The following is a 24,711-nucleotide window of genomic DNA, read 5'->3' as shown; positions in this document are numbered from 1 at the left end:
ATTAGAATAATAATTGGCATCTTTGGTACTTCGGACGTCCCTTGTGGCTCAGCTGGTAAAGAATCCGCCTGCAATGCAGGAGACCTGGGTTTGATCATTGGGTTGGGAAGATCCCTTGGAGAAGGGAAAGACTACCCACTCCAGTATTCTGGCTTGGAGAATTCCGTGGACTGTGTAGTCCATGGGGTTGCAAAGAGTCAGACACGACTGAGCAACTTTCACTTTGGTACCTTAAAGAAATATTTCAGCCACTTCATTGTAACAAAATTCAGAGGGTGCTGGGGTGCCCCTGAAGATTCGCTCACTCTCGTGACCTCTATTTCTGTGGAATTTACAGTGGCTTGACAATGAACTACTGCAGAAATCCAGATGCTGATAAGAGCCCCTGGTGTTATACCACCGATCCGAGGGTCAGATGGGAGTTCTGCAACCTGAAGAAATGCGCAGAAACAACAGAGCAGGTGGCAAAAGTTCCTGCGGCTCCCCAAGCCCCAAACGCAGAGAGTCCTCCTGAAGCAGGTAAGAAGTCTGTGGCCAGACATCCGTGTACTCGGGCAGAGAGATGATAAGAGGTGGAGAGTCTTCCGGAGGCAGAGGCTTCATTGCTGAGGGTGACTGAAGCTCTGGCTGAGTCTGCGATGGGAAAGGCTGCTTCAGGGTATCATCTGGGGAAGCCAGAGTTGTTCTTGCTGGCCTGATGGGCGTGGGCGTGTCTTTAAGGGTTGAAAACTAATGGAATGAACTTATGGACCCAGCGGGGAAGGAGAGGGTAGGATGAATCAAGCAAGTAGCATTGACCTACATACACACTATTAAGTGTAAAATAGATAACTAGTGGGAAGATGCTTATAATATAGGGAACCCACCCTGGTGTTCTGTGATGACCTTGAGAGATGGGATGGGAGGGGGGTTGTTGTTTGTTCTTTTAGTTGCTCAGTCATGTCCAACTCTTCCCGACACCATGGACTGTAGCCCGCCAGGCTCGTATGTCCATGGGATTCTCCAGGCAAGAATAGTGGAGTGGGTTGCCATTTCCTTCTCCAAGGGACGGGGGAGGAAGGCTCAAAAGGGCATATATATATATATATATATATATAAATGATTGATTCACATTGTTATATGGCAGAAATCAACACAACATTGTAAAGTAATTATCCTTCAACTAAAAAAAGAAAAGAAAAGTAATTGCCTGTGAGGGATGGATACAGTTTTGAGCCTGGGTGGGTTGAGAGGTGAATGATAGTGGCTGAGATGGGACATTCTAGAAAAGCGAATCTCTGCCTTTTGAGTGGAGGGGTAGAAAGGACCGATTTGGTTTTGAGCGTACAGAGTTAGGAGGGCCAGGAGGACTGTGGATGATCACCTCCAACAAAGGCTTGGAGAGAAGCGGATATGTAGCTCCAAGGGTCCGGGGGCCTGAGGATAAGGACGTCATCCGAGGTGGGCGGCAGAGGATAACCGGGCTCTTCTCCGCCTCCCCCGCCCACATGCTGAGCCTCTGGTCCTGTGACTGTCGGGCGGCAGGGATGCTCAGTCCTCCGACAGGCTGAGGTCACAGAGGGGACCGACTCTGCCCCAGCTCAGTGGTCTCTCGGCTTGTCTGGGTAATCCAAAATCAGAAATGATCAAAGTGAGGACTCGGTTTCAAGTTGAGACCCCCTCTCCTTCTGGAGGTGGACTTGGCCCCTCTGAGATGCTGGAGAACCTTACCGCGGCTCCCTACTGTCCCCCTGTATATCTGCTGTACGTGTAGGACCAGCTCATCTCTGCCCCTCTTTCTTGGTGAGACTTTGGGCACTGTGCCCCAGCTGGGGATCCCTCCTGATGAGACCTCACGTGGACCCAGCTGGTCCTCCCACGTGATGCCCCATGTGTGATCATGGGTAACTCACACACTGGTCCTGGCACACACTGGAGGTGGCCCAGCACAGCCCTGCTCCTTGGCCAAGGGGCCAGCTGGCCCAACTTTTGCTGTTTGGATTTTCCAGGTGCCAATCAGAGCACTGTGCCCTGGGTCCCCATATGTAACACTTATCAAGGGCTCAAGCCTCATCCCCAAGGCACGAGGTGAGGGAGGAGTTTGGGGAAGGGACCTCAAGCTATCCCTTTATTACCTCTTTCATCCCAGAAGGTGGCAGAGCTCTGGCCAAAATAATATCCTTTTATAAAATCCTCTTCCATCTGCACTTTCTCCATCCTCGCCGAGAGTGAGTTGTTCAAGGATCATCTCACACTTCGTAGTGGCATCCCTGTTACTTACCTCTCAGTCTGTTATAAAGCTGAGTATCTCAGTGTTCCGGCCAAAGTTCCCATTCTAACACCCGGACGTGTGATTCCTTCTGAGACAAGAGCATCTCCGGCCACTTGTTAAAAAAATTGTCAGAGCTCACCAAAGCCTCCAGGGCTCCTGTGTTCCAAAGGACGTGACCACAGCCTGTCCTGAGAGATGCCGAGCGCTGCTGTATTTGTTTCTTATTGCTGTGTCAGTGTGGGACAAGTGACACCGTTCTCCTTTCCCTCCAGACTGCATGCTCGGGACGGGCAAAGGCTACCGCGGCAAGAAGGCCACCACGGTGGCCGGCGTCCCCTGCCAGGAGTGGGTGGCCCAGGAGCCCCACCGAAACAGCATCTTCACTCCAGAGAAATACCCACGGGCAGGGCTGGAGAAAAACGTAAGCCCCTTTGATTCAGACCCTGTGTTGCCTTTTTTTGGACCAGCCTTCGCAAACTGAATTGAACATCTGCTCCAGCGAGGCTGCCTAACTGAGTGTTGGTGTGGGGTGGGGAGGGGATGCCAGAGGGTTCAGGGGACTGAACCTGTGATCCAACAGCCTCAGTGTGGGGGGTACAGTTAGCGCAGGCTGGCCAACCCCCTAGCTTCTTATCTCTTTCATTTGCCACATTTCCTGCCTGCTTTTGTGACTGGTTTATAGTTTCCGGCGTTTGTCCTCTAGGTCCCGGTGATCAAAGATGACCTTCATGACCCTGTAGTTGGATGTTCCTAGAAAAAAAATTGGATGGGCCCTCAGGACTCTGCTAGGATTTCCCCCACACTCACACAGTCTCTGAAGGGTTTCCTTTGAGGGGTGTAGAGGGAACAGAAGACGCAGTCTTTCCATGGCTGAGCCACGGAGGGTGCCCGGGCTAGGGGAATATGCAATTCCGGAGCAACAGTGAACGGGAGTCATCGGGCAGAAGACTGACCTGGATGAGGGCCTGTCCCACGTCCACAGTCCTCTCTTGCTGGGTGGCTATGGGTCCCGCAGACACAGGGGAGACCCCTTTATATAATGCCCACCTCTAGAGCCCTCAGGGTCTACTCCCCTTCTCCAGGGCAGTGGCCTCACGGTTGAAGCTCCTTTTGAACAAGGAGACGTGACCGATGACATTCTGTGAGTCAGAGGCTTCCTAAGCACCCTGAAAAATGACTCTGCCCACCTCTCTGCCAAAGAAACATGACCTTTCATCTTCTAAGGACAGAAGTGAAATCTCGTATCTATCACCTTCTCTGCCATGCCCTGCCCCGCCATGCACCCTCCCCCAGACACCTGCCTCTTTTTCCAGTACTGCCGTAATCCTGACGGTGATCCCAATGGTCCCTGGTGCTACACCACGAACCCAAGGAAACTTTTTGACTACTGTGACATCCCCCAGTGTGGTAAGCTGCTGTCTCTTTTGGAAAGAAATGGCTTCTAAACAAACGCGGTTTCACCTGGTCACTGATCTGTAAGATGAGAGTTTGGGCTGAGTACTTCTGGGCAGGAGACGGTCCCCTCACCCCCAGAACCCTCTTTTCATCCTGGGCATCTTGAATCAGTCCTACTCATGGGCCCCCTTATTAGGCACTCCTCTCCTCCAACACTTAACAAAATACATACAAAATCCTCCCAGAGAGCAAGTTCAGAGGTGATCTCTCTAGCCTCCAGGTGGTTCCACTGGCCTCTCCAATGTCTGGGACAGGATGCCTGAAAGACAAATTCAGAGTCACCCAGACAGGAAACTCTCTCTTTCAGCAGCTGAGAAGTAAGAAAGAAAACACAGACAGCAGGAAACAGCTAAACATATAGCGTCTGCTGTAAACCTATATACTGTCATCCTAATTCAATGAACATGGCTCCTTACTAAGGCCCCACATTCCTTATCCTAAGATGACTATGCATTAGCCATGCATTCACCAGACAACGTAGAGAAAGCTTGCTTGAGTTCTTTCCTCATTTCTCAGACTTTTCTGGGGGAGTCAGAAGCTTGGATCACAGAAAGGGGAGTTGACCTTTGTTCTGAAAAGTCTGGGCTAACAAGTCCATGTACAGGTCTGGAGAACAACATAAACGGCCTTGATCCAGACCCTGTTTTACTCTCTGCTGACCCTCCGTCTGTGCAGAGGGCTTCTGTCCTGATTCCTGATGATCAGCCTGGACTTCTCCTTTGCATGGTTTGATGGCTTGTGTTTGTGGCTGCCACGTGGGTGGACAGGCTGGAGAGCAGAAAGTGCAGCTGCATGGTCACTGAAGTCCGCGTCCAGAGGTGGTTTGGGAGGCAGCCTGGGGAAGGGGTTCAGAGCACGGAGCCACCGTCAGGCTTTGCTTCGGCGCCGCTCCTGCCTAGAGCGGGGCGAGGAGGGTGAGGCCAGGGTGAAGGAGCGATTCTCTTGGCCGCTGTCACCGTGCTCCCTGGGCTGAGGAGGAGCGTGTAGCCGACTGCTTCTCCACTGTGCATTTTCTCAGTTCTCCAGACGCTGTGTCAGTGGTCCCCCACCCGAGGGTCCCCAGTGGGGTTCGTGTCTTCCTTTCCGCTCCTCCCTCCCACCCTTCAGCTTTCTGGAACCCCCACTGCCTCTTGGGGCGTGGGCTCGCTGACTTGGCAGGGTGTCTATCTGGCGGTTGCCTTTAAGTTGTCGTATATCATGCCATTCCTGCCCTGGGCTCTATAGCTGTGCCAGGGAGTCATGCACCTCTGATGCCCACAGAAGGGGACCTACAGTAATATCCCAGCGGCAGCCCTCGGCCACCAGCAGACGCTACAGGCTTCTCAAGTGTCAGGAGGCCTGGGGATCCTTCTGCAAGAAACAGGTTTCAACATCAGACCATGCGGTCTGATCACATGCCCACATCGTGATGAAGTGGGACAGTCCTGGGACAGGACTTTCTGACACTGGGACAGTCCTTTCTCCATCCTTTCCTCTTTCATCCACTTCTAAGAACCTGGTTCTTTTCCGTCCTTGACTTGGGTGAGGGTACCAGAGTTGTTCAGTTCAGTTCAGTCACTCAGTCGTGTTTGACTCTTTGTGACCCCATGGACTGCAGGATGCCAGGCTTCCCTGTCCATCACCAACTCCCGGAGCTTGATCAAACTTGTCCATCAAGTCAGTGATGCCACCCAACCATCTTATCCTCTGTCATCCCCATCTCCTCCTGCCTTCAATCTTTCTTAGCATCAGGGTCTTTTCTAATGAGTCAGTTCTTGGTATCAGGTGGCCAAACTACTGGAGTTTCAGCTTTAGCATCAGTCCTTCTAATGAATATTCAGGGTTGATTTCCTTTAAGATTGACTGGTTTGATCTCTGTGCTGTCCAAGGAACTCTCAAGAGTCTTCTCTACCACCACAGTTCAAAAGCATCAATTGTAGAAGAGGCCATTTCTTTCTTCTTTCTTTTTTATATTTACTTATTTGTCTGCTCCAGGTCTTAGTGGCAGGCATATAGGACCTAGTTCTCTGACCAGGGATTGAATCTGGTCTCCTGCACTGGGAGCGTGGAGTCTTAGACCCTGGACCACCTGGGAAATTCCAGGAGGCCATTTCTTGAAGTCTGCATGTGGAGGTTTATCTTACACCCCTCTGGGGCATTTTTGGAGCCTCTGTTGAACCTTCCAATGTAACATCTTCCTGCACACCCACCCATCAGAATGTAAAGATTACAAACCTCAGCTATTAGTATTTCCTTTTTCCTAGCGCTTAGAGCAATGCCTGGCACTACGTATGTATAGTGAACACATACTTGCTCAATGAGTAAATAAGTGAATGGAATCTCAAATGGCAGCTTCTCCAGTATGACAGGTCAGTGCTTCAAAGGATGGCTCTCCCAGGGTAAGGGGACTTTTTGTGTGTACTTGTATGGTTTTTGCTAACTTTATTCGATTTTTCAGAATGTGAAATCTCTTTGAGTTATGACTTTTTAAAAAGGTTATTTTCATTTTTTTTCTCTCTTTAAAAAAAGGATTTTTATTGCTCATTCCCTGGGGGATTTTGGATTTCCTTTACCTAAATGAGAAATTTCCTAATAACCATTTTCCTTAAAATTTCCAAACTTTACGTTGTTTGTAACTCACATGGAAAACATCTTTAAAATGAAAAAGTACCGTTGATTAACTTTTTAGGCTACACATAAACTTCTTTAAGCAACTCACCTGAAAAATTTGTGTAAATATTCTGTATTATTAAAACAAATGGCACCATTCAGACTGCACAGAATAGCGTAAGTAAAACAATTTGAATTCAGAACTACATTCTGTTCAGCCCAGTATTCTGCTTCTCAATTTTACCAAGGGCTTGTGTGAGTTTTCTCTTTAATAATAACCTCAAAAATTGAAAGATGCCCATTTAAAATATAATTTTATTTATTTATATTCATTCATTTTAAATTGTAAATTTTTGTTATTGGGTTTAACAACTCATTTCAATTCCACCAACACAAACAGTACAAATAATAAGTATTGTAATTAAAAATAAGTAGTACTTCAGTTTTGTTTTGAATAGTGAGACCAGGGTACCATAATATCTGTGGTTATTCTTCTCTTATTCCATTTCTGTAAGTCTACTCTGTGTAAGGCACAGTAGGAGAAATTAAGGTCAGTATTAGAAAGTAGGATTTCATTATATTGCATCCTTCTTTAAAAAAAAAAAACCTTCTATATATAGATTCCCAGAATAGGCCAAGACAATTGGAAAGGTATTTGGAAAATTCAGATTCCAGCTTCACTAGAGGATAAAAATCTCTTGGCTGATTAATACTCAAATTTTTCTCCTTATAATATTTTTTATTAACTATGACTTATGCTTCTATTTATGAAGATCCTAAAGGGCTCCAGACAATGGAGAAGCATTTTATGAATACCTATGTACTCCCTGAACTGTTGTGGACATTAGCGAGTGATACCAACCAGAGATGGGGCACTAACCCCAATCTCCAGGAACCCAGCAGGCCAGGTGGATGCAGAAAGCAGGTGGGAGATGAATAGAGAGGCACGTGAAAGGAAGTCATCCCCAAGGTGCTGGGTTAGTCTTGGGAGGCTTCCTGGAAGAACTGTCCTGAAATTGGCCGAGAGAAAGCATCATTTCAGTTTAGGATAGTTATCCTTTCTACACACATGCACACACACCCCCCCACACATACATGCACACACAGAGATTCATAATTTAAAAAATACTCTTATTGTCTTCCAATGGGGATGACAATTATGGTTTTCAGCAAGCTTTACATGGTTCAGATGATGGTGGTGGTGGTTATGATGGGAGTAACGATACAGTCTCTTGATATATCACCTCAAGTCAGAATAACAACCTGTGTCAGTCAAGCTCTTCTCCACAAAACTCTCATTCTAACGCCTGACTCTTCCCAATTTATTTAATCGCTTCCTTAAGAAAACAGTGAAATAGAAAAGTACTTATATTGTCTAGAAAGGAGAGGGCTCTGTGTCTACTACCACTTCTTGCAACTTAGAAAAAAAATTCCAAAAGATGTTTACGAGTTGACTATTTACTTTGAGTTTGGGGATGTGAAAAATTCAGTGCTTTGGGCACGAGTCGTGACTTTGTCATGAGTCGCTCTCTTTCACGTCTTCAAATGCAAATTTTCCCACGTGTGCCACAGAGACCTCTTCATTCGACTGTGGAAAGCCCAAGGTGGAGCCGAGGAAATGTTCTGGAAGGATTGTAGGCGGGTGTGTGGCCAACCCACACTCCTGGCCCTGGCAAGTCAGTCTTCGAAGGTAACGCCATTTCCAGAAATGATTTATTCTATCCTTCTGGGTACGCGCTGCAAAATCTTTCTTGAGATTGACATAATACACATTACTGTGAATAAAACAGATCACTAGTGAGGACTACTATACAGCTCCGGGAACTCCACTCCATGCTCTGTGGTGACCTGAAGGAAGGGGCTGGCTATATGTGTATAACTGATTCACCTCGCCGCATAGCAGGAACCAACACCACAGTGCAAAGGATCTATACTCCAGTGAAAATTAAACAAACAGCAACCTTTCTACAGTCAAATAAATCCACGCACCCCCAGTATCAGAACCTGCCTCTAAGTTCAACAAAGGAGTAAGGAAAACTATAAAAAATTTTTTTCTGTGGTTGTACATTAGTTGTACATTGGTTGTACATTAGTTGTATACTGGTTGTACATTAGTATAGTTGCTACACAATATTCTATAGGTTTTAGTTTTGCAATATGGTGATTCACCATTTTTAAACGTTATACTCCATTTATCGTCATAAAATATAATGTAATAAAATATTGGCTATGTCCCCTATGTTGTACAATATAGCCTTGTGGCTTATTTTATAGCTAATAGTTTATACTTAATCTCGTACCCCTGTATGGCCCCTCCCATCTCCCTTCTCCCCTCTTCCCACTGGTAATCACTATTTTCTTCTCTATACCTGTGAGTCTGCTTCTTTCTTTTTTTTAAATTATGTTCTTTTCTATGTTATTTAATTTGAAAATAATTTGAAATTAAAAATTTTTTTTTGATCTGGGTAGCTGTCATCAGAATTGTTAAATGTAGCAATTTACACTAAGTTCCAATATTGCTGGAAAAATATGAAAGATGCTTTAAGGGTTTATATAGATACCCACAGCGGCTTTGTAAAATGAAGAGAAAGGGATATTTTTAGAAATCAACACCTGGTGGGGGAGCATAAAGATAAAATTATCTATAATGTTATATCACAGATGCAGAGTCTTTTTCCCTTCCTGCCTTCGACAGTTTTGTGAAGTACTGAATTTAATCAAAAGATGCTCACCCATATCAAAAACTCCTCTTTTTCAGTGGAGAGTAGCTCTGGATCGCCATAATTGAAGCGTGATCATCCCCATCCTCCAGGACCCAGACGGTTCTGGTGATCTTTCACTGGTGTTAGTCTTTGATCAGCCCCTTTCCCCGGGTGTCTCATTCAAAGCACACGCGCAAAAATGGGCTGATCCGGCTGTTGATGCTTCCTCTTCGCATGGGCACCCATGCCCATGCGCCCAGGGTCTTCCTTCCATTCGCTGGTGAGATGGTGTCTAAACGCTGCATTGGCTGTCCTTTTCTTTGCCTGATCACGTAGTAACTGCTTGCGATGCCTGATCCTGCGAAGCTGCTTTCACGTATTTCCTAGTCCCTCTTCCCCAAGCTGCGCTGGGGTCTGTTCCCTGATTGATAATTGCCTTGCTGGCTCCCATTCACTTGCATCTGTGTCCCTTCCATTATGATGGTCTTGAGAGCGGCTCACACGAGTTTTATGAGCTATGAGTTTATGAGAACCCAAGCAGTTCTACAACGTGAATGATTTAGGGGACGTTTCCCCCACCCCAGAGCAAACTTTCTCAAATAGCGTGAGCAGCAGATGCCCTGGAATCACGGGCCACTCAGGATCCCATTTGGCACCCTGAAGAATGACTTGTCAGGCCTAACATAGATCTCCTCCAAAAGAAACAGAAGAGCCCTCAAGGGGCTGGGGTCCAGGGCCAAAGGGCCTTCTGTTGGAGCCATGCCGCTTTGCTCCCCTGGGGACTGGCCTGGCCTGAGCCCCAGCCCCACCCCACCCTGCACCCCGAGTGGTGGGGTGACCTCCGGAGGACCCACTCACTGCAGGAAGCTCAAAACTCCTACCGTCCTCGTGGCCACCTCGTCCTTTGGGAACATGAGCGACCTTGAAGCAGAGCGAGCACCACTTTTGGACTTTCTGTAGAATTAAATCATCAGATTTAACTAAAATCCTGGCACATTTTCCTTCCAGATCGAGGCAGCACTTCTGCGGAGGATCTCTAATAGCCCCAGAGTGGGTGCTGACGGCTAAACACTGCCTGGACAGGTGTGCGTTAGGGGACCCCAGACGCGAAGACTTCCTTGTCTTCAAGACTCCGTGCCTCCTTTTCATCGTCTTCTCCCTCCTCTCTCTCCCTTCCCTTGTCTCCTTCCCTCTCCTCCTTCCTTCCATGGCAGTGATACTGGGGACGGGGATTGGGGGCGGATGTGAAGGGCAGAATTGCCAGGGCCGCTGGATGGGAGGGGGGCGGTGTTTCTGGAGAGAAATGAAGAAGGCAGACCCAGTCAGGCAGGTTGCAGCAGGATCAGCAGCAAGACAGAGCTTTTCGCCCCGCGGGGCGTTGGTCTCCCCAGGCTCCCCGACCTGGTGTCTGCCCTGGGCCAACCTCAGTGCTGGTTTCATCCTTCCTCTGTGGTCTGAGAACCTTCCTTAACCGCCAGGTTCAGGAAGACCGTGAACTTGGTTCTTGCCATTCAGAGGCCTCCGATTGTAGGTAGCCGAGGGGGGAGGAGATGCGGTGTTTATGGCTCCAAAGGGCACCCGACGCAGGGCTGGTCCCTATTTTGCTGCTAATGTGGACGTCTTCTCTAGCCTTTTAGTGCCGTCATTCTACAAGGTCATCCTGGGTGCACACTTTGAGAACGCCCGGGAACCGAGTGTCCAGGAAATACCAGTGTCCAGGATCTTCCTGGAACCGTCTCAGGCGGACATTGCCTTACTCAAGCTGAGCAGGTACTGCTTTGCCCACGACGATCACCTTGTAAGCCCTGAGAACTTTTGCTCGTGGCTGGATTTACGAGCTGTAACAGAGTTGTGTGGGGCTGGCACCAGCTAGGACCCCAAAGGCATCAGGCTTTGGGAACAGCATTGACCTTCAAGTGAGGAAACCTGGGCTCAGCCCTGCTCGCCTCCTACAGGGGCTGGGTGAGGATGGAGGTGGGTGGAAGGGAGAATACAGGTGAAGGTGACAGCTAAAGGGGTGTTCTTCCCACATGGTCATGACAAAGGCATTAGGACTCAGTTTCCTCAAGCGGAAAAAGAGTGTGTTGAAACATGAGGTACAGGTTATCCCTACAATTCTCTCACTTAATAAGTTCCCCTGGGGCTTCCCTCGTGGCTCAGACGGTAAAGTGTCCTCCGGCAATATGGGAGACCTGGGTTCAGTCCCTGGGTTGGGAAGATCCCCTGGAGAAGGAAATGGCAACCCATTCCAGTACCCTTGCCTGGAAAATCCCATGGACAGAGGAGCCTGGTAGGCTACAGTCCATGGGGTCGCAAAGAGTTGGACACGAATGAATGCCTTCACTTCCCCAGTCAGCTAGTATACATTCATAATCAGAGAACTATTCAGTTATTCCAGGTTGACATTCTCTTTTCAACATAATAATATGCTCGGGAGAATCAAATGCGATTATGTATGTCAAAGCACTTTAAAAAAGAAAGGCAGTGTGCACACACACTCACAATTCACAAGAGCACATTTGTCTTCCCGTCTCTGGTTTTACGTTTCCTGTTGAATGGCTGTTTTATTAAGTCTGACAAAATGATCATTTTTTTTTCTCTGTCACTTAAAAGTTAGCGGTATTTAGAGACAGTTCCCAAGAGAGTGAGCTAAATAAAGAGACAGCTATTTCGAGAATAGTCACAGGAAGGACAGCCAAAATGGAGGGCTGATGGGTCCCAGATGACAGGGGGCGGTAGTGACCGTGAGGAGGACGGCCAGGCCAGTGTGAGGCCAGCAGTCGAGGGGCTGAGGGGGGCTCTCTGGGCCCGGGCAGAAACACGTCATGCGTTTCCTGGGTCAGTCCATGAGGAGTGACTCCCTCCTAGAAAGGGAAGACAGGGCCTTCTCAGCTTAGCCTGCTTCTTCTCCTTTCTTCACGGTCCCCTGGGCCGTCAGGAAGCTCTGTTCCCCAAACAGGTGATTTAGTAAACGTGGGGTTCTGGACGTGTTCTCTGATAGCCTGATACGTTTGCGCTTCTGGGGACCCACCCTCAGGACACTCCCCACACCCTAGGAGTCTCAGTCTTCGGCATTCCATGAGAGCAACCTATACATGAGCGTGGGCCGCTGCTTGTGGGAGGCGGGCGCTCTTCTGGTGGTGGTTCAGTTGCTCAGTCCTGTCTGACTCTTTGAAACCCCGTGGACTGTAGCCCGCCAGGCTCCTCTGTCCATGGGTTTTCCCAGGCAAGAATATTGGAGTGAGTAGCCATTTCCCTTTCCAGGAGATCTTCCCCACCCAGGGATCGAACCTGTATCTCCTGCATTGGCAACCGAATTCTTTACCACTGAGCCACCTGGGAAGCCCTAATAAGATAGAATCAAGTCCAAAAAAATCAAAGTTCTGATGTTTGATTCTCTGGAATTCTAAGGCATGCAAAAGTTTATTTAAAAAAAACATTCTACTTTGTTTATGCAAGGTGATTACTTCTAATCCTCTTTCATTTGGTGTCTTGCATTGTATCAGATTCTTAGAGCCATGGTGTTGTAACATTTATGGGTGAGGAATCTGAGGATCCCAAAGATGGGACAGCTTGCTCCTGGTGATACAAGGCACTTGCTATTTTTAAAGCCCTGTATTTCAGCTGGATGGTTCACCTACTGATTAGAGCCCTGTTAACTTGATATAAAAGCGTGCATGGTATAAAATTCCCGTAGTGCCAGAATAGACAAGAAAAGTCGTCGTCATCTCTGCTCCCACCTCTGGTTTCTTGTCCACAACCTGTACCTTTTAAGTAAAACGTTCCATTTGTTTAACTCGTAAGATCCTATAGGCAAATGTGAGGGTGAAAAGTTGTTTTCAGCTGTCAGTGAAGCAGGGAAATAGTAGCTGGGAGGGCTCTGGGGCTCTGAGGCAGGTGGCCTCCTGTTGTGGGTAACCAGCCAGTGACTTCCCAGGTGGCTCAGATGGTAAAGAATCTGCCTGCATTGCAGGAGACCTTGGTTCGATTCCTGGGTCAGGAGGATCCCCTGGAGAAGGGAAAGGCTCCCCGCTCCAGGATTCTTGCCTGGAAAATACCATGGACAGAGAAGCCTGGTGGGCTACAGTCCATGGGGTCACAAAGAGTCAGACATGACTGAACAACGAACACTTTTACATTTTCATCCAATGAACGGCAGAAGTCTCCCAGCCCGGCAGTCAAATGCAACTTTTGATGTTCTGCTTTCAGCCCTGCCATCATCACTGATAAGGTAATCCCAGCTTGTCTGCCATCCCTGAATTACGTGGTCGCAGACCGGACAGAATGTTACGTCACTGGCTGGGGAGAAACCAAAGGTAAGATAACTGTCGTGACTCACGTGATGAACTGCTTCTGACCTGCAGCCTGCATGAGGAGACGGGCGTGTGTACCAATTCCTACCAGCGAGTGAGGTCCACTCCCTTCCTGACTTTGTCTGGGCACCTGCCCGGTCTCCATAATCGGCCATCCGTAGACATGGACGAGGGGAGGGGTGGTGTTTCCTTGAGACTCTCAGCCTGTAAATCCAATGCTAATACTGTCTCCTCAGCTAAGTAGGGTGTTGACACAGCTGCAGGTTAAGGGTGTTAGATTATTTACGTGAGCTTAACCACACAGAGTTCTTAAAAAGTGTGGGTCAACAACAAGATGATATTTCAACCAGTCTCCCCCAAATACCCACACAGTCTGTGTCTGTGTGGAGAGGCTATTGGGGGTGGGGCAGACAGACCGCTGGGGGCAGAAAGAAAGGTCCCAGTTCTAGGAAGGTATTTGGCCTTGGTGGACGGGGTGAGGACAAAGAGGAGACGTTTATGCAGGATCCTGGATCAGCACTCGAACTATAATTTGGGGATCCCAGCTTCCCTTTGCAGTTTGTCCTGCGTTATATTATAACACAAATTATTGTTATATCCTTCAGACCCAGGCCTAGGAACATTATAAGGATGTCTTAGATCTCTGCCTCACTTTCTTGGAAGTGCTGGTGGAGGACATCAGAGTGGAAGTCAGGAGCCCTGGAATGTAGTTCTGCCTCTGCCATTGGCTAGGGAGAAGGGACCAGTCACCTGACCTCGTGATACCATTTGGCATCTAAACCCTCATCCATAAAATCCATGTTTTCAAATGATGTTCTGCATGTTAGCCTCAGTTTTCTCATCTGTATAAGGTCACTGTGCAGATAACGATAATGTATATGAAGAGCTCAGTGCTTTGCAGATGGTATTTTAGCAGCTTCTGTGCTTCTTGTACAACCACAACCACCATCACTATCTCACATCATCACTGTCGTTATGGCCACCATCACCATGGACACCACCATCGCCATGGACACCACGTCACCATCAGTATCGCGATCAACCCCCAACCCTCCTCCTCATCCCCATGGTCACCGTCATCAGGAGGCATCACCTAACCCGTGTGTAGCTGAGCCCTCTTGGAAGCCAGGCCTGCCAGACCCCCAAGCCCAATCACTGTTTCCTCACCCACCACCTGGCACTGGACTCCCCTGTCTCTCCAGGCCTCATCTGAATGTGTAATTTGAGAAAATGATTCTTGATATATTCATTGGACCAGGAGTCACAAAACACGAGTGAGGTCTGTTTACCGATGTTCTATACATCAGTAATGACACTGGATCAGTCAGTGTTCTCAGCCTCTCCGTGTGAAGTAGAATTCTCCCATTTAGTCTCTAGTCTTTCCCTGTATTCCAAAGAAGGTAAGGGTTGATGTCCAGGGGGTCATTCGGGCCAGCCCCTCGTCAGCAATGGCTGGGTACCTTCAGGGACCTCCTTCTCTCTCCCGACTGCACCGTCCGGTCCCTGAAAGTGAAGTCGCTCAGTCATGTCCAACTCTTTCGGATCCCATGGACTGTAGCCTACCATGGACTGTAGCCTACAGGCTTCTCCATCCATGGGATTCTCCAGGCAAGAGTACCTGGAAGAGTAGGTTGCCATTTCCTTCTCCAGGGGATCTTCCCAACCCAGGGATTGAACCCGTGTCTCCCGCATTGTGGGCAGATGCTTTACCCTCTGAGCCATCAGGGAAGCCCCGTCAGGGCCCTGGGTCACCCTTAGTCTCCTAGCGTCAGGCCCTCAGACGTGCCATCTCTATTGTGGCCACAGGATGGCAGCACCTCTGCACACAACAATTTCTGGTCAATTAGAGAATTTGTCCCTGGCATCACAGCGTCTGTCTTGCTCAGAAAGCAGATGTCAGAGCAGGACACTGTTAAATAATTTTCAGCAACAATTTTCCGAGAAGGCTTCACCATGCACAAATCTACTCAGTTCAAACAATACACCCACTACTCAATGCTCCTGTGGTCAGGACCTTCCTCCCCTGCTGGACCAGCACTGGGACTCACCCATCGTGGTCAAACAGTGATCCTCTTACGAGCGCCTGTCAACTCCAGTGTGAGTTTTCTGAACTCAAGACAATTTTCCAAGTTTGTTTCAAAGCCTTTGGAGAGCTAGTACCTTATTTCTTGGCTGTTCATGCTGGCAAAGCAAAGACTTTGTAAAACTCGTGAAAGCTGGGCTTGCAAAGTTGGAAAACTGGATTATTTGTGAAAATACTGAGACATACCTGGGTGTGTCCATCTGGAGAAACATCATTTCTTCTTGTGATTGTGCAAGGGTTCTATTTCCACTTGCCAAAGTAAGACAGTAGTTTTTCTTACACACAAAAAAGAGTAGGAAAGACAAGCCCATGGAAGAGTCTTTACTGTCCCTAATTGGCAAAGGAATGTAGATTTTACTTTTTAAACTATTTTGATGAGTACAGTTCGGTGGCATTTAGTATATTCACACTGTTGAACAACCGTCACCACTATTTACAGAAATCTTTAGTTCAGTTCAGTCACTCAGTCGTGTCCGACTCTTTGTGACCCCATGGACTGCAGCACACCAGGCTTCCCTGTCCATCGTCAACTCCTGGAGTTTACTCAAACTCATGTCCATCGACTCGGTGATGCCATCCAACCATCTCATTCTCTGTCGTCCCCTTCTCCTCCTGCCATCAATCTTTCCCAGCATCAGGGTCTTTTCAAATGAGTCAGCTCTTTGCATCAGGTGGCCAAAGGATTGGAGCTTAAGCTTCAGCATCAGTCCTTCCAATGAATATTCAGGACTGATCTCCTTTAGGATGGACTGGTTGGATCTCCTTGGAGTCCAAGGGACAGAAATGTTGCTTCAGACCAAAAGGAAATCCCAAATCCATTAGGTAGTCACTCCCCACTCAAATTTAATTATAAAGATGAATTATAAAATGTATAATCTATATATACAATATAATTGTATAAAATATATAATCTAAATATACATTTATAAAGATGATAAAAGTCCTTACTGTGTAATGTTGTGTGAAAAAAATGTGCAATATGATGTAAGGTAGAAGAAACATAAAAATCCTGGAAGAGAATATGCAAAATACATATGGTAGCACTAGTATTTTTCAATATCTCATATATCAAAAATAATTTTCTCTATGATTTGAAAAAAGGAGCAGAAGATAACCACACAAACAAACCTCAAAAATCCCATAAAGAAGCCCAGATTAATTAGGACGTGGGAACATGAAACCTTATGTAATATTTACACTTTCAAGGGTCAAAAAGAAAAAAAAAAGAATTCCAGTAGTTTTGGGAACTGACTCCTTGTCTTATGCAACCTCATGGATAAACCAGAGACCTATGGTTACTGCTCTGCTGTTCTGGAAGTTCCCTTGTGGACACGGTTCAGATCCAGTAACCCTTTCTTTCATCTTTCTAAACACAGGCACTTCCGGTGAGGGCCGCCTGAAGGAAGCGCGGCTGCCCGTGGTCGAGAACAAGGTGTGTAATCGCTTCGAGTATCTGAACGGGAGGGTCAGGTCCACGGAGCTGTGTGCGGGCGATCTGGACGGAGGGTCCGACAGCTGCCAGGTAAGAAAAGACGAGAGAGATCAGCGCTCATCTTGCGTTGGCCTGCCTCGGCCCCTTGGACGTTTCAGCCCCAAAGCCGCAAATACGAGCAGGATTTGTCAGTCGGAGGCCGCCGTCTAAACATTGCCCAGAAACCTTTAATGTGTGTCTCTGATGATTGATCAGATCATCAAGGGTGATTTCCCAGCCCTCGAGTTCCAGGCTGGTTGTAAGGGCGTAGTTACATCACGGTCACAGCCCCCACCCCTCTGGGAGGGTGCTGGTGCATAGGACCTTTCCAGGAGGGAAGGGAGGTCGGTATAAGACAAAGACTCCTGCACTCCTTCTACAATTGTTCTTGGGGTTACCCTCCCTAAGAGAAGCCCCCAAAGCTTGAAGGCACAAGTACCGTTCTCATGAAGGATTTCCTGCCCACCCCCCGACCCCCAGGAGACACTAAATGGTGTGGTTTTGTTGAATATACTTTGCTAAGTACTGAGGCACAGCAGATGTTCAAATAATATGTTAGTAAGAAAAGTGAAGTTGCTCAGTCGCGTCTGACTCTGCGACCTTGTGGACTGTAGCCTACCAGGCTCCTCCATCCATGGGATTCTCCAGGCAAGAATACTGGAGTGGGTTGCCATTTCCTTCTCCAGGGGATCTTCCCGACCCAGGGATCGGACCGGGGTCTCCCACATTGCGGGCAGACGCTTTACCCTCTGAGCCACCAGGGAAGCCCCTGGTTAGTAAGGAAAGGAGTGTTCAAATACTGCGAAAGCGTACATTTAGGTAATGGAAGGATGATGTCCCATAATAAAAGGAGGGATGCTTAATCCCCTCATTGCTTTTTCCCCTCCCTCTGTACAGGGTGACAGTGGCGGGCCTCTGGTCTGCTTTGAGAAGGACAAATACATTCTACAAGGAGTCACTTCTTGGGGTCTTGGCTGCGCACGCCCCAATAAGCCTGGTGTGTATGTTCGTGTTTCCACCTATGTTCCTTGGATTGAAGAAACTATGAGAAGGCATTAATTAGATGGGAGACAGTGAAGCACCAACGGTTCTAGAAGCTGGAACTTGGGTAGGGAATTTAGCATGCTCAGCAATAATTGACAATAATCAAATCAAGTAAGACACTGTTATTAGCTGCCATCTACTGCCAAACCTCAACATTTTTTTGTGATGTTGTGAATAACTTGTTCCTGACTGTGGACTGCTGGATTCTGTAATAACAAGGCAATACAGCTATGACATTTGTTGAAAATAAACTCGGTACTTCTTTTGATTTAACTCTTTGATTTTCTTTCTTTTCATGTTCTTCATCCATCCTACCAATTGGAAATAATATAGCTCTTACAGACCTGAAAGGTTTTGTTCTTCCTCATAAGGAACAGAGTACTAAAAAGCCTGTAAGATTAACAGAGAAATCCTAGTAAGTCACCCATATATTCACCCTGATAATGAAGGATGCCTTGACATATATCTTTAATGTCTTTATTTTTGGCACTGAGATAAATGTGTTCAAAGCTGCAACGTGGGGAATCATGAGAAATTCTACTCTTGGGAATAAAGACCGTTACTGACAGCTTGGCTCAAGCCTGGCACAAGGCCCTGGGCAGAGAGTTGGAAACCAAGCAACAGAAGTGTCATAACACCAGACCAGTGAAGAGTCTGAATGTTACTCTGGGCCACACATGGGTCTAGGAATGGTGCCAAGAGCCTGGAAAGGAGCAGCGAACACATACTGAAGGTGGACCACTTAATTTCCATCAGTAATTGGCTGCCTGGATATGTGGTATACTCTGTCATGTGGGAAGAGTGTTTTACAGTGATGCATGTTCAGAAAGAAGAGAACAGATGAAAACTGATTTTTCTTGACAATTTATGTATATTTTTTTATTGTTATCAGAATTCAAATGTCAACTCAAAATACAATTCCAAGGTGATAATACAAGGAACAACAGTCATCTCGTAGCAAAGAGATACAAAGGAAGTGAAAACACCAGTGTATATGAACAAAGGGTGAATGTAGGTAGCATCATGTCCTTAGAGAATGGTGTTTATTTCACTGAAAAACCGAACACTCACATTCAATTCTGATGTGCTTTAAGGCTTAAAAACTTATTTTACAATCAGCGCATACACCGTACACGTTGTCACAAGTTCATATAGAAAATTTTCTTCCAAACTGGCAAAATTACCCTTTGGCTCCAATTTTACCAGTCCACCCAAAATAACTCATTAAACAATTTTGTATGAGATACATACTGAATCTGAAAATATAACAAATATAACACGTAAAGCAGAACATCATAAAGACAGCATTTTTTTGTGTGTTTAAACTCCACATATTGAAAGTCTCAGAAACAAAAAAAAAGATCAAATTGCTTTTTAGTACTTCTAAAGTCATCTGTAAGACTTCTGCTAATTCTTCTAAACATGGCTAGAACTTATCTTTCTTTTACACTAAAATGTAAGCTTCTCCTCAAGACAGGTTAAAATTGTCAAGATGAATGAGATCTGCCCGTAGTTTTCACTCTTGACTGTGGGCACCTTCATAAAACTGAACTCATATATAAGACAAGTATCCCTTTATGATTAAAATCATAAGACCCATGAAATCACATATTGAAGGTGGACCACTTAATTTCCATCAGTAATTGACAATCCATGGGTTTCATCAGTAAAAAACTGAATAGGTGACTCTCAGTGTCTACTAAAGGAGAGCCAAGATTATCCTGACTCATCTCTCGGGACCAAATCTGATTTTATGAACAATACAGCCAAATCCTCAGCTTGCACAGATTTGTTCTTACTTCTGGGACGAGATCTGAATGTGCCTGCAAACCCAGATGCTCCAGGAGCTTGTGGAGCTCCAGGTGCTCAGAGAGGAAGTAAAGGCTCAGCGTCATATGACCTGAGGTCCTTGATTCAGCTTCTTCTTTAACAGGCTTCCCAAATCTTCATCCACCCTGGAATCTTCAGAACGCAGTTCAGAGCCTCAGTTTCTGCATCAGATTTGATGAGCCCATCTCTGCACCCTTTCCCCAGATCCGTGGTTTGCACATCCTGCCTTCTGGATGGAGCCGTCATGAGAACTGGGTGGGGCTCCTCTTGTCTCACCGTAACTCAGTGGGTCAGAGACTCTGCCCCAAAGTGAGAAAAAGACTTCAGGAGAAGCTGTGCACGCAACGGGCTCTTGGCTATATCCCAGCCACATGTTACATGTTCCCAGAAGCTTTGACAGCATGATATCTCCTGATTCATCCAACATCATATAAAAATACTCTGGATAGTTTGACTGTCTTTGTAAAGTATTGAAAACACTTGAAGCTGCAGCGCTGAAATGGACACACACAACGTCTCTGCAAGCCACGTCGGTTCCTTGGTGGGGACCAGCCTGAATAGCTCCTGCCTTGCGTCTTTGGCAGCAGCCTCAAAGGTGAGAGTTTGAAACCTGGGGTTTCTTTTTCTTGCCACACTTGCAGGAATGTGGGCTGACAAAGGAGAAAAGAGACCTGTTACGAGAGATTATATAACTAACGGGGAGGAAGTCTTTATTACTACTCAATAGCATAGTTGGTTTTGATCTAATACACTCAAGCATAACTGCTCATAAAAACCTGCTTTGAAAGGAACAATGAACTATTTCCAAGCTCATTTTTCACCTGCTCTCAGACCCTGGGCAGGAGTTAATTCGCATATATAAATTCTTTATGACTTTCTATCCTCTAACAGATGGTTTGGAAATGAGCTGCTGATGTCAACAAAAGAAAGGAGAAATTAAAAAATGATTAAGTGCTGTTTTAGAGGGGAAAATGATCACAAATTTCAGTAACTTGGGCTGAGTAGTTTTCTTTTTTCCCCCTCAAGTAACTATAGAATGCAATCAATGTGCTTCATTTACAGAACTGTAGATCAGACTTTGATTAGGTGTTTTTTCAAGGGTAGGGACTAGGCATAATTAACTTACCCAATTTTTGTTATGAAAAGTTACAAACACAGAAAAAAAATTAGAAAGAAATTCATGTAAGTTGAATTTTTGTTGGCCTAATTCTTCCTGTTTATTTATCGGTTGAATATTAATTTTCCCTGCACACCATCCAGATGGGCTTCTCATCTCCAAAGCTCCATCTCTTCAAATTGTTTGATTCTATTTTTAACATGATTGAATTGGCAGAAGCGTGTGTGTGTGTGTGTGTGTGTGTGTGTGTGTGTGCACGCATTCAGTCATGTCCGACTCTTTGCAGTCTCACTGACTGTAGCCCATGAGACTCTCCTGTCCCTGGATTTCCCAGGTAAGAATACTGGAGCGGGCTACTGTTTCCTACTCCAGGGGATCTTCCCAACCCAGGGATCGAACCCGAGTCTCTCATGTCTCCTGCACTGGCAGGAGGGTTCTTGATCACTAGTGCCTCAAATGACCCCCTCTGCCTCCACGCTGTTCCTGATGAGGTTGAAAATCTGACCTCTGCCTGGTTTGGGGATCAAGAATGGGTGTGTCACTCTCACTGTGGAAACGAGTGGCAGTAGGTGGAGTCGAGTCAAAAGGAAGAATGTGGTCCCTCTGGTTGGAGAGTTGGCCCAGAAGGCCTTCACCACGAGGGCGGCAGGTATGCAGAAAAGGACTCCGCAGCACTGAGACTCGGACGTCTTAAAACTCCAGTGGCACATCACAGGCGTGTGCATCCAACAGTCAGCACCGAGCTCTTCCTTACATTCCACCCCGTGATCCTGGCTGGAACGCCCTCCTGGGTGTCCCAGCCCTGAGCAGACCCTTTAGGGCCTGGGAAGTTACCTTTAAAGTCTGGATATGTTTTTCAAAGATGATCCTATTCCCTTTCTCACCATTTCACCTGCTTCATCTAACCTTCAATGTTCTCCTCTCCTTCCGACTTCTAGCATGACTGCAATTGGAGGGACAGGATTGGATAACCACCATACTGATCTGGCTCCAATACAAATAGTTGACACAAATAATCTGACACAAACCAAATAATTGTCTGTGATGCCACAGCCAGCAGAACGTTTATCCTTTCTGGATAAAGCAAGACCTTACCATGGTGTAATTTTCAAAAGGACAGCTTTATTAATAATACCTTTTATACATTTATTAATTTTGGTTTATAAAATGGCAGTATCTTAAAGAGAATCTCCCACCTCACCTCAACCTTCAAGTAGCATTAGTAGGACTGTTAGTCGCTCAGTCTTGTCCGACTCTTTGTGACCCCATGGACTGTAGCCGACCAGACTCCTCTGTCCATAGAATTCTCCAGGCAAGAATCCTAGAGTGGGTAGCTGTTCCCTTCTCCAGGGGATCTTCCTGACCTAGGTATCAAATCTGGGTCTCCTGCATTGCAGGCAGATTCTTTACCATCTGAGTCACCATGGAAGCCCCAAGTAGCATTATTTTAGGGTAAAACCTAGGTAGAGCTTTGGTTGAGGCTAAGCGATTACCTATCTGTTTACTTACAAACAAGCATAAGCATCTGATTGAGTTACTCCATGGGACAAACGTCTACCTGTCCTCTGATTGGCTGCTCCTGTTAGAAGTCAGCTGGTGGTTCGATTTCAGTACACTGCTAAGGTTTTCTTAGGAATGTTCTGAGATGTTCTGAACATTTGTCAATGTGGTTCTTGAGAATAGCATCAGGAAACAGGACAATGAAATCAATATATATGTTTTAAAGTCTGGTTAAAATACCTGTAAGACACTTAGCAATGGTTGCCTATCTCTGGAGAGGGTGATGGTACCTCATTAAAGAGGATATGAAGACAGAAATCTCCAATCCTACCAGGAGATTCTTGTTATGAAGCTACTCATAATCAAGTAGGATAGAGCCTAAGATAATGAAACTACCTCCAGGGCTTCCCTGGTGGCTCAGTGGTAAAGAATCCACCTGCAAAAGACATGGGTTTGAGCCCTGCTCTGGAAAGACCCCACGTGCCTCGGAGCAACTGAGCCCACTCACCACAACTACTGAGTCCCGAGAGTCCTACAGACCGTGCTCTGCAACAAGAGGAGCCACCGCAAGGAGCAGCCAACACACCGCAGCCAGAGTCGCCCCCGCTTGCCACAGCGAGAGAAAACCCCTCGCAGCAATGAAGACCCAACACAGCAAAAATAAGTAACACACGGCAGTCACAGCTGTTCACTAGGCAACGCCAACCCCAGTCCTAGCACACAGAAGTTGTCAAGTCTTTCTGAGCCTAAAAAGTGAGGACAAGAACTTCTATCGCACACCACCACTTTGAGAATGAAATGACATATGTGAAACCATCGATCACTTACACAGGATCCTAAAAGTTGTCAGTTTCTAATCTCTACCCAATCTGCCAACTGACGAAGAAAGCTGCCATGATGTTACTAACATCTCCACCTTCTCATAAATGTATCTGATAAAATTTAGAGGTCCATATCCTTAATTTCCAGGTCATTGTTTAGAAGAAGACTGATTTTTATTTTTCAAATTAGCTGTTAAAGTATTTGTTTAAATTCACAAATAAGGACTTCCCTGGGGGCCCAGTGGTTAAGATGCCAAGCTTCCAATGCCCGGGGCATGTGTTCGATCCCTGGTTGAGGAACTAAGATCCCACATGCCAAAAAAATTTTTTAAAAATTTCAAAAAAAATAAAATTCACAAATGATACAAGACCATGTTGTCATGGTTTTAAAAAATTGAATGATGCAGAAGTCTATGGGGTATAAAATAAATGTTCTGTCTTCTCACCCCTCTTCCCAAAACATTCCTACCTCCAATGGTATATTTTATCATTTTAGGTCTTTCCCTATACATTTCCATTTTCATAATCTCTCTTATTTTTATTATGAAAAATTTCAGAGAAAATTAGAATGCATGTAATGTGACTTTTTAATATAAAATACATTTTATGTTTAAATGTTGGTTGGATATTAACTTTCTCTGCACACTATTTAGACACCCTCCCCCTAAACTCAATCTCTTTCTCCTTCTCCCATTTTCTTTCTGCTATCATCTATCTATCTATCATCACCTGACTGTCATTTATCTTCCCATCTAGCTATAGAGAGGGATAACTCTTGGTTTTATTTTTTAATAAATACTATAACACATTGTTCAGTGACTTTTCACTTTGTAATCCCCCTTGAAAATCTCTCCATGTCTTTCATATATCTACATTTCTACTATTTAAATATCTGTGTAGCAATCCATTTTACGGATATATTATCATTGTCACCATTGGCTGCCCAGGGACGCACATTTAAATTATTTATGCTTCGTCCAGTCATCAAGCCTTTTCCTTTAGATTCTGAGTTTTCACACCTTATTTGGAAATATTTCTCTCTTCATGACCACATTTAAAAAATAAAACATGTTCATTTCCAGATTTGTTTTTCGTCACCCTTTTAAACCTACTTTGAATTTTTTGCTTAAAATGCAAGACAGGGATTTAATATTGTATCCCGTTCCCCACATTCAGTGTTCTCAGCCCCGTCCTTTCCCAGTGGGTTTGAAATGCCGCTTTCAATTAGGGTGTGCTGACTTTTGTATCGTACCTGCTAAGCTTTTCTACGTCATCCACTGTTTCTGGCAAGGCGATGCCCTTGGTTTCAGGCAGGAGCATCACAAGAGCACCGCAGACGGATGCCAGGGTACCTGTGGGACAGGGAAACAAAGGTACAGTCCCCAGATGGCACAGCCGCCCGCATCGCCCCTGCTCCCCCTGGAAGCCGCTGCGCTCACCACCCTAACTCCCCCGCCCCCCGCAGCAGTGCTCTGGTGAGGTCACCCTGCCCAGCTCCCCAGCGATCCTCTGTCACGATCTCACAGTTCCTCAGC

At 46.2% G+C, this 24,711-nt stretch overlaps 2 protein-coding genes across 4 annotated transcripts in view; one reads left to right on the top strand and one right to left on the bottom strand.

Annotated features, from left to right (window-relative positions):
- PLG (plasminogen) overlaps positions 1-18,176 on the top strand; it is a 46,690-nt gene extending 28,514 nt beyond the window's left edge. The window contains exons 11-19 of one of the 2 annotated variants that reach the window (XM_043457206.1): positions 338-519; positions 2,524-2,672; positions 3,565-3,658; positions 7,868-7,985; positions 10,006-10,080; positions 10,627-10,767; positions 13,207-13,313; positions 16,770-16,915; positions 17,762-18,176. In XM_043457206.1, the coding sequence (XP_043313141.1) occupies positions 338-519; positions 2,524-2,672; positions 3,565-3,658; positions 7,868-7,985; positions 10,006-10,080; positions 10,627-10,767; positions 13,207-13,313; positions 16,770-16,915; positions 17,762-17,923 (1,174 nt within the window). In that variant the 3' untranslated portion in view covers positions 17,924-18,176. The remainder of the gene's footprint in view (positions 1-337; positions 520-2,523; positions 2,673-3,564; positions 3,659-7,867; positions 7,986-10,005; positions 10,081-10,626; positions 10,768-13,206; positions 13,314-16,769; positions 16,916-17,761) is intronic. The other variant, XM_043457207.1, reaches the window with a different exon arrangement.
- Positions 18,177-18,763: 587 nt separating this feature from the next.
- SLC22A3 (solute carrier family 22 member 3) overlaps positions 18,764-24,711 on the bottom strand; it is a 93,920-nt gene continuing 87,972 nt past the window's right edge. For both annotated transcript variants that reach the window (XM_043457209.1, XM_043457208.1), the window contains 2 exons: positions 24,429-24,528; positions 18,764-20,388 (listed from right to left, as the gene is read on the bottom strand). In XM_043457209.1, the coding sequence (XP_043313144.1) occupies positions 20,328-20,388; positions 24,429-24,528 (161 nt within the window). In that variant the 3' untranslated portion in view covers positions 18,764-20,327. The remainder of the gene's footprint in view (positions 20,389-24,428; positions 24,529-24,711) is intronic.

This window comes from Cervus canadensis, chromosome 33, assembly GCF_019320065.1.
Source record: "Cervus canadensis isolate Bull #8, Minnesota chromosome 33, ASM1932006v1, whole genome shotgun sequence".
Classification (NCBI taxonomy): Eukaryota; Metazoa; Chordata; class Mammalia; order Artiodactyla; family Cervidae; genus Cervus; species Cervus canadensis.
Note: the sequence above shows the minus strand (reverse complement) of the source record. Positions and strands in the feature narration are given on the sequence as shown.